This window comes from Asparagus officinalis, chromosome 3 (assembly GCF_001876935.1).
Source record: "Asparagus officinalis chromosome 3, Aspof.V1, whole genome shotgun sequence".
NCBI lineage: Eukaryota > Viridiplantae > Streptophyta > Magnoliopsida > Asparagales > Asparagaceae > Asparagus > Asparagus officinalis.
The window spans coordinates 73,971,376-73,981,708 of record NC_033796.1 but is presented as its reverse complement, the minus strand read 5'-3'; the positions used below and the strand labels follow the sequence as shown (position 1 = coordinate 73,981,708).

The 10,333-nt window shown below is 39.3% G+C and overlaps 1 protein-coding gene across 1 annotated transcript in view; it reads left to right on the top strand.

The window, feature by feature from the left end:
• LOC109835287 (1-aminocyclopropane-1-carboxylate synthase 3-like) overlaps window positions 8,600-10,333 on the top strand; it is a 7,912-nt gene continuing 6,178 nt past the window's right edge. Inside the window, exons 1-4 of the mRNA XM_020403269.1 lie at window positions 8,600-8,740; window positions 8,839-8,973; window positions 9,262-9,404; window positions 9,523-10,333. The exon at window positions 9,523-10,333 is cut by the window's right edge and continues 1 nt beyond it. Coding sequence (XP_020258858.1) covers window positions 8,600-8,740; window positions 8,839-8,973; window positions 9,262-9,404; window positions 9,523-10,333 — 1,230 coding nt within the window. The remainder of the gene's footprint in view (window positions 8,741-8,838; window positions 8,974-9,261; window positions 9,405-9,522) is intronic.

Here is a 10,333-nt window from a genome sequence, read left to right as displayed (position 1 = left end):
CAATCCTGTGACATGGTAGTGTGAAGATAACATATATGAAATCACAACAATCAACTAAACTGATGCCAGAACGAAGATTTAGCAATGTTATTATTATTAAAATAATCAAACAATTAATCTAGATAGCAATTCAATAATATGAATGTCATCAAATCAAAGTTAAATTGAGATTATAATTAAAACCAAAAAGAAATATATCATATTATCGTCCATCAGAATTTTCGAGTTTTAGATGACTAGAAGGGAGATGAACTTTTTAACAAGTAAACATTATTTCATCTTTCTATCTTTCAACTTTAATAAGCTTCTTTTAAACTTATAGAGACCGTGAGAAACTAGTCAGAAGGCATAACTGTGCCACCCAAATAGCTAAATCAAATCTAATTTTTAGTTTCAAAACAAAAACCTAGACGAAACCGCACAAACATCATAACCCCTAATTCAACAACTAATATTCAGCTAAAATTCAAAATCAGAAATCTTAATTTCATTGCAAAACATCAAAAACCCAAATTTCTGTCCAAAAAATCCCTAAAATTATTTATTAAAAAAAATTACCTGATTGTGTTTCTTTGATGGACCGATCGGCCGTCGGCGTCGATAAGTTGATTCAAATTCTCTCCGTCTTTTGGGTGACTGGATCGGACTGTTGGAGGATGAGTCAGCGGGGGTGGTCTGAATGATGGGAGCAGAGACGGGAAAGAGGAGTTGGAGGCTGACGGAATAGAGACGGCGGAATAGAGCCGTGTCTCCGTCGATTCAGATTCTCTTCGTTTTTTTTCTTTTTTTGTAAGCGGCGGAACAGAGACGAGAAGGAGGAGAGGAGGCTGACGGAAATAAAGGAGGAGTTGGGTAGGGCTTTGGGCGTACGTGAGGTTTTTTCCCCCACTAAAACCACCTTTCTTTAAAATAGGTGTGAAAATACAAGAATCATCTTTCAAGTTCGGTTTGTATAAAAACCGCTCTAAAGAGAATTCCGGTTACAGTCAACCGCCTGCACCTATTTTCTGATTAGATTTTGATTAAAATATTGTGAAAATACAAGAATCGCCTTTCGAATATTCTTTTGGATCCCATGTTGTCTGAAACTTGATTTGGTGAATTTCTTTTACCTAGTAGAAGGGCATTATCTAAGTTTTTTTTTTTTGGTTAAAAATATCTATAAAAGACCCAGGACTATTGTCATCAAGTAGGAGGAAATGACTCCCAAGTCTGGGTCTCACCAAAGTTGGTCTTGGCGAGGGTTAGCAAAGGATGCAACACCATGTTAGGTGTCACCCATAGTTTACATTCACCCGTCCATCAGGTCCCTGAAGCGGGCCCCACCGGATTCGACCGATGAGCAAAGACCATGGGAGGGGCTCCATGGCCCAATCCTGCTTAGCCACATGGGAGGCAGGATCGAGCCAAGTTGAACTTGAGGGCAGAATGTGGGTTCGATTGCATGCAGCAATGTTGGGAGCTCGCATCCAAGGATTAAGTCGTGGTCGGCTTCTTGCGGCGTTTGTCGACGGCCGTTTGCGCAGCAAGATCACATCTGGGGAAAGAAGAAGCTAAGCATTTGCATGTGGGCTTGTCTTAGTTTTTGGATGTTTCACTAACAAGAGTTTAACAAAACATTTTGATGAGCTTCCTGGATTTACAACAAAACCTCTATAATGATCCCAGGTATGAGATTAATTTTGGTAGATTAGTATTCAAAGTTTCCAAATTGGAAAGTCAGTAGTTAGACATATCAAAGAGTAATGCGTATTTTCAGAGAGAGAATCAATAGTGACCATTTTACAAATTTGAAGTACATGTTAAAAGAAATTTTAACCCAAAGGAAAATACTTAAGTGTACTTATTACTGTTTTAGTCCTCTACACAAAGAAGTGGGAGTTAATAAAAACTATACTAATTTCTCTTTACAAATCACAAGAAAGTATCTCTCTTTTTTGTGTAGTAGTACAACAGTAATATAAGTATACTTATCATTACTCTTAACCCAAAAGGTTATGTATAACATATTATGAATTACTCTAATATCTCCTAGAGCCGCAATAAGTGAAGAAAATGACCTCAAAGAAAATAGAGGAAAAAAACAAAGAGGGGATAAACAAAAACAAGAAATTTGACGGAGAGAAGAGAATGGAGCCAAAAATGAGAAGAAAAAGGTTAGAGGAAAAGAAGGAGCTATTTGCCCACTGAATTTTCTCCTCTACATATCAGGTAAATATTGACCTTAATCTTAACCATCAAATAAAAATTAACTGATAAAAATAATATAGCGATCTCTATGACAAAGACAAATGATAACTATCATTTAAATAAAACAATAACTGTGATAAAATAAAAGTAATGTCCCTCCACTATTTTTTATAGTGGAGAGAATCTGTATCCAGTAAGAGTTGTCAATTTAAGATTTGAAGTGAAAGGGACAACGTTAGATGATATTATATATTTAACAATTTAGATATTTGGGTAATTGGGCAACATCCCTATCTGTTTTAAATTCGTGGAGGGTGAGGTTTGAATCTAGGTTGCTCTAGTATCATCTTAAATTGAGTCCTACTAACCATTAGACCAAAACTTTCAAAGTTTATGGCAAGGCTTGAGAATTATAATTTTATATTCTAGCATGCCCTGTTGGGTTGAACACCCCTTTTTTAAGGCTGAAACCTGGACTCACTGGCGGTAACATTTTTTAAATCTGTATTAAATTTGTGGCCCGCATGATTTAAAACAGGATTGGCTCTGATACCATATGATAGTCCTCTAAGCAATATACCAAAACTCCAAAGTTTTACTAAGGGTCAAGCATTATAATTTTACTGATGGTCAAGTATTATAGTTTTATATTACTTCTAACATTGTCCCCGCAGGTTGAGCACCTATGGGTCGAAACCTAAACTCACGCAATGGTGTCAATTTTTAGAAAATTGACATTTTTGTGATAAGTACATAATCAACAAATCCTCATTTTTGTGAAAAGTAGATTATTTATTGTAGTGTCAAAAAATTAAAGTTTGATTGATTTCTTGTTTTAAATATTAGATTCGACCACTTAATATGAATCCCTTACAATCACTCATACTCTCTCTCGATTACAGAGGAAGAGAAGATTAATTTGACTTCTATTTCGTTTAAAAGTGGGTTCTTGATGGCGAAAGGATGCTTCTCTCGATGCTCAAGCCAAGATTGCTTCCCGTTGAAGGTCAGAATAAGATCACAAAAGCTTCTGATGGTGGCTTAGATAACGAAGATGCAAACACTAATCTCTCTTCACCCGATCGTCAAAAACTCCTCCAGAAGTATAAAGTCTCCTCTTTATAGCTGCTTGCGACTATTTATAGAGTTTTATCATGTAACCGACGTGCTAAAATTGTGGGTAGAGGGCGTAACTGCCTCCTCCAATTCAACCCATGTTGGTTAATGGGGCGTAACGTGTTGCTGAAGTTTAGCCCATGTGGCTGACTAAGTCTTCTGAGCCGTTACAGCTGGATCTTCTATGGATGACGAGCCTCGCTGCATTGCAAGGTTCGTCAGATCGGACAAGCCTTAATATACAACGATGTTCGTCTTATGAGGCAAGTCTGACGAGCTTCATCTTCACTGATGAACTTTGTCTTCATTGACGCGCTTCAAATCTTGTTTCCAACGACAAACTTTGTTGTTTGAGACGAGGTCCGTCATTGTAATGACTCTCGTCATGCTTGTTATGAGTTTCAACACTCCAAGGCCAAATGATTAGCTGATGATCTATGAAGATCCATAAGAGTGGAGGAGAGATAGGGTTTTTGACTAGCCTCTCAATCTCCTCTCCCTTTCATGTTGATCATGCCTATTTATAGGCTTAGGATCATTATAGAGTGAGTTAATGAGCTTTAACTCCCCTTATAATGAGGGAGTTAGTGGTCATTAACTCTCATTTAAATGAGTGAGTTAGTGACCATTAACTCTCCTTAAATAGGTGAGTTAGTGGTCATTAACTCTCTTTAAATGAGTGAGTTATTGGTCATTAACCCTCCTTAAATATAACCTCTGAAAATTATGATAGACGATGTTCGGCTATGCACGCGGTTCGTCAATAATGACAACAGCGAACTTCATCTTTAATGACGAACTTCGTTTCAGGACGAACTTTGTCTTCAATGATGAACTTCGTCTTCAATGACGAACTTCGTTTCTGGACGAACTTCGTTTTTGGGTGAACTTCATCTTCAATGGCGAACTTCGTTTCTGGGTGAACTTCATCTTCAATGATGAACTTCGTTTTTGGGTGAACTTCGTCTTCAATGACGAAGTTCGTCTTTTGAGGGGTGAGGTGTCGTTTGATGAGGTTCGTCTGCGGATGGACTTCATCTTCAATGATGTTCATCATCATAATGGGCTTCGTTGGCTGAGATGAGGTTTATTATGATGACGAGCCTTGTCATGCTTGTAACAAGGTTTAACCTTGCTTTATTCCTTAGTATTTTTTAGTGTCTACATTTACCAACAGGAAATAGAAAACCTTCTATATAAGAACATATCAATGAGAGAATAAACCCTAGACGAGTAAGCCAGTAGAAACTCTAGGCAGGTATGTAGGCTGTCTAAAAATCACAATAGATAGCTTATCCCCCATCAAACACCGATGATGGAAGTTACAATCTAACGACTTCCAGAAGGCTACAATTTGAAGACTTTCACGTAGATCGCTGAAGGTTACAATCTGACGACCTTCACGATAACCGATGAGAGCTCTAGTTCAACAACATCCACAATCAACATCGGGAGTTACAATCTGACGACTCTCATATTCTCAAGGAGACAAGACGAAGATTACAAGACAATGATCTTTGCAACGCTATGACAAAAGAGATTACTTGTTGATAATCTCTCCAAAGCAAGACGCGGAACTCATCACCGCGCTCTAAGACCAAAACGCGGAGGTCCTCCCCGTGTATCAACACCAAAACACGGAGGTCCTCCCTGTGTGTCAACAGTAAAACGCGAGTCCCTGTGTGTCAACAGTAAAACGCGAGGGTCGAACCCACGTTACAACATCAAAACGCTGGAGTCGGACACGCGTTACAATATCAAAACGCTGGAGTCGGACCCGCGTTACAACATTAAAATGCTAGGGTCGGACCTGCGTTTTTCAATGCCCAGCGGGTACCCAACTCCGCGTCTCCAGTCTAAAATACGGAGTTAGGATCCTGAACGCCAACGTGGGCGTTTGACTCGTTCAAACACGAGCTGAACGGTTACAGGAACCGTTTTTCCTCCACGATTTGAGGGGTTTCCGCCCCACTTAGGAGCGGATTAAGGGGGGGTTACACCCCTCTCAATCCCATTATGGAGAGAATTAAGGGGGGCGGTTACACCCCTTAATTCCCTATAAATATGGGTAAACTCAATGGAGTTCAGGCTGGCATTTTCGGATCTGGGACTTGGCAGCAAAGGGAGAGATCGGTATTCATCCTTTGGAGCATTCCTTGAAGCCTTCGGCCTTGGCTTGAGAACCGATTCTCGGTTCAAATCAACTCTTTTCAAGAGTTTCAAAATCGATCAGAGTTATCAACTCATCAAGAGTTTTAAACTTTCCACGCAAGTTCTCCACAACGTCAAATCGTGAGGAGAAGACATCGTTCCAGTGAATCAAGACGGTCGGATCGTCAACGGAGAGCAAACTCGACGCAAGTATTCGAGGGAGGCACTCCATCGCCACCGTGAAGAACCCAGTTTTAAACAAAGGGGGAGAACCAAATTCGTTCTCCTCTCTTTTGTAATCGGAATCCAAATTGTAATCGGTTTTGAGAGAATACAAGTCAATTTTTCTTTCATTTCTTTTACATCGGATTTTTCCACAAACAAGGTAAGCCAGTAGAAACACCCTAGGTGGGTAAGCCAGTAGAAATACCCTAGGTAAATAAGCCAATAGAAACCCTAGACGAGTATGCCAATAGAAACCCTAGGCGATCAGCTATTAGAAACCCTAGGTAAATCAACCAGTAGGTCGGTGAGGAAATGTTAAATATTTGTGCTTGAGTGATGAAATTGGCGCCCAATCTATAAAAGGCACAGACTGGATAGATCTTGGATTGATCTACAAAAGGAACGGACCAAAAAATTCTTGACAAAGACGGATTTGATGCGATGTTGCACATATATATAAATCTGATTATATAGATCTAATTAGGATCAGATCTAAAATTTTTGAAGGCAATCAGCGAAAGATGCAAATAGTTTTTGGTTGAGATTGTTGAAGTCAAGGTTGCTGAAGCCGCTGATGGGAAGGATGAAGTCATGCTTGCGGCGAAATCCCCTCAGCAGTCCCAAGCTCTTGAAAGAGCGGAGAAGCTTTTTAAGACCGAGATGTCGGCCCTGATACCATGTAGAGAAATACTGAAAGCAAAGTTATTATTTATCTAACTTTAACTTCTCTTATATAGAGACTATGAAGGTTACATAAACGAATATGAATATTGGCCTCATTTCCCAAATAGCTAAATAATTAAACATAAAATACCATCTAACAAATAGGTTTTCAGAAGAACATCCCCATGCTAACAAAAACAAAAGGTGTAAAAACAAAATAAAATAAAAATTGGTTTTGTGGGCTTGCTGCCAACATTTAGGAGTTGCTTACTTGCTTAGCAAAAGACAATGAGTAATAAACATAGGAATTTTCATGGAAAATACTAAGCAAGAGTCACTGATTTTGCTCACAAGCAATCAACAGAGGTTATCAAATTGGCTAAATTTATTTATTACCTTACCATTTCTATGAGGCCATGTACATGACAGGTTGACATTGTCATATTGACATTGATAGATCATGATTAATAATCTACAATGTCATCCACCAATCACATTCTTTCCTTAATCCCCACGCGTATGCACTTCATTCTTAAACTAGTAACTCTTCGGTTTTTACCCTTCGGGCCCTCATAAAACTGGACCAACCGCTGATTGTTCTATTTTCAAAATAACTCGGTTTGAGTAAAACTGGACTAACATTAACCTAGATTTTTCTGGACCAAAAAACCCTCATTGAAACCGACTCTTTTTTATCTAGACTAGACTAGATTCTTATTAGACCAGAAGAAAACTAGTTCTATCAAAACTTAGCCAATATCAATTTTGATCTAGTTTTAAGAGTGTTACCAAACTGTCCCTCAATACAAACTTAAAATCAATTTGAAAACCCACTACTGTCAAACTTAAAATCAAAGTGAGCTAACTTAATTTTGCTATGGAAGTGCATTTTTGAAATATATTCTAATTGTTATCCAATATGATACATCTTATCCAGATTTTGAATATCTTTGGTGTCTTTAAGTGAGCTCAAAGTATGCTTGGATCGATATTGATTGAGCTCGAGAAAGAGCCGAATTAGACGCAGATAGGATCCTTAACAGCTAGCAAAGATGCGGGTGAAGATGACTTTGTGTCTAGCTGGTTGTAATCCGTTAAACTTCAATTCAACTGTGCTGATAGGGATCCATTGTTGATTTTGGCCCGTCGGTGCAAATTTGTGGACTTAATTTGTTGGATTGAGACTGTAAATAATCCGAGTCTCAAATGTATTGAATTGGACCTTAGACGGATTCCAACGATGTCAGATGCTGCCTCGTCAAATTTGGAGGTAGCTAGAAGGGCTTTAATGCAATTCAAATTTCATCCGGATCGTCGTAAATAATGATCTCAGTATTACTTGATTTGCACTTGAACAATTCGATTCAGTACCAAATTTGTTAAAGACCATTTGATAAAATTTGCCAATTTTTCACAAATGACAAATTGTCCTTACGAGGAAAACGAAAGATCATGGCCGGTGGCGGTAAAGACGTCAAACAGGAAAATCTAAAATATCCAACTATTTACTAACACATAGACTGGATAACATGTAACTGAGACATGCATTGTAGGTTCATATTATTGTCACAATCATTAGCTTTGATGAAAGTTTAAAAAATAAAAATAAAAATCTATGTATTAAAATAGAATTTTACCATTTTATATAAAAGCACAAGTAAAAAAAGACTATTCTGCTATATCATAAACGATGACACATTATAAATTTTTCTGTAGTTATTAATCTTTTTATATACAACATTGATCCGTAGCAATAAATATGTACCCCAATGATTTTAACCGTTGTATACGAATTTTAAATTTTAATGATCCAAATACTAACATCATTTAGTGCAAATTAAATACTATAGACCCAGATGCCCTTTATACTTTTTCCCTTCATGATTGAGCTTTTCCCCCCTTTCACCACTGTGGTTTCAAATATTCTTATTAAATGCTAACATAGCTTTCTCTATTTGCATGTGTCAATCCTCTCGCACAGTCCCATGTTTGTCGGCGCAAATGAGTATTTTGTCTCCTAAATAGTCCTTTTCATGTATCTTGACAGCGCCAATTAAAAAACTCAATTAACTCTCTTATGTTGGTCAAAATAATTTTGTTATATCATTATTATTTTAATTAGATGATACTCTATATATACCACCAACTTCTCCTGCCTAAATCACCACCAAACCAAACCGAACTCTCTCATTCATTTTCTATCTTATTATCACTCCTGGTATCAAAAGCCATTACACATTTTGCTTTACCAAACATGTTATCAAGAAAAGCTACGTGCAACACTCATGGGCAGGACTCATCCTATTTCCTCGGTTGGCAAGAGTATGAAAAAAACCCATATCACCCAAATCTTAATCCTTCAGGAATTATTCAAATGGGTCTTGCAGAGAACCAGGTTAGCATTATTCTCCCCCTCTGCTTTGTTTCTGTCTATGTTTCTTATGAATAATCAACATTGTTCTAATTTTTTCCCCCCCTCTGTTTTTGTTGTAGCTCTCTTTTGATCTTCTCGAATCTTGGCTCGACCGCAATCCTGAGGCTGCCGAGTTGAAGAGGGACAACGGCACGTCTGTGTTCAAAGAGATGGCTCTGTTCCAGGATTATCACGGCCTGCCAGCTTTTAAAAATGTAAGCTCATTAATTTAACGAAGCTAGATTAGTTAGTTAAGTAGTTATTAATAGCTCATCAGCAATTATTGACTCGTGTAATTAGTAAAAAGCTTTTAGTGGTTCGCGTTCATTAGACAGTTGTGACCACTAGCTGAAAGCAGCAACTTCCTTGCTCTGTCCCCCGCATCTAGGCCAACTGAAAATATAAGATAACCCAGCTTGATTCTGCACAGCGAACTGAAAATATCCTAACGAACAAAGATTCTTGAACTCCGACTAAAATTGCGGCGTCACACATATTTTCAGGCATTAGCAGAGTTCATGTCTGAGTTGAGAGGCAACAAGGTCACGTTCGACCCGAACAGTTTGGTCCTCACCGCCGAGACTCTCATGTTCTGCCTTGCCGACGCAGGCGACGCTTTCCTCGTCCCAACCCCGTACTATCCAGGGTACTTTCTCATCACCTGCATCCATATCGATCTATTTCCTCGATCCGGTTAATAAATTTTCTCAACACTCTGTCCAGCTTTACTAAAAATAGTTTTTGCTTTTTATTTATAATTTCAGGTTTGATCGGGATCTCAAATGGCGAACCGGAGTCGAGATTGTCCCGATCCACTGCTTGAGCTCCAACGACTTCCGCATCACAGAAACCGCTCTGGAAGCCGCACACAAACTCGCCACGAAACGTCGACTACGAGTACGGGGCGTGTTAATAACCAACCCATCCAACCCGCTGGGCACGACCCTAACCCGACCTGAACTCGACATTGTCCTCGACTTCGTCGCGTCCAAAAACATCCATCTCGTCAGCGACGAGATCTACTCTGGCACCAACTTCGACTCTCCGTCCAGCTTCATCAGTGTCGCGGAGCTCTTGATGGGTAGACCCGAATTATCCGACAGCGTCCATATAGTCTACAGTCTCTCTAAAGACCTCGGCCTCCCTGGATTTCGCGTCGGTGCAGTCTATACAAATAATCAGTTAGTTGTGACAAAAATGTCAAGCTTCGGGCTCATGTCGTCGCAGACACAGTACTTGTTATCAGCGATGCTCGGCGACAAAGGGTTCACTAAAAAGTACATAGTCGAAAACAAGAGGAGGCTCAAGGAGAGACACCAGAAATTCGTTTACGGGCTTCAGGAGGCCGGTGTGGGCTGCTTGGAGAGCAATGCGGGCCTTTTCTGCTGGGTCGACATGAGACACCTGCTGAAGTCCAGCACTTTGGATGGAGAGAGGGAGTTATGGAAGAAGATTTTGTTCGATGTGGGACTAAATGTTAGCCCCGGATCGTCGTGCCACTGTGAGGAGCCGGGGTGGTTTAGGATGTGCTTTGCCAATATGAGCGAGGAGACGCTCCAGCTCGCAATGCGGAGG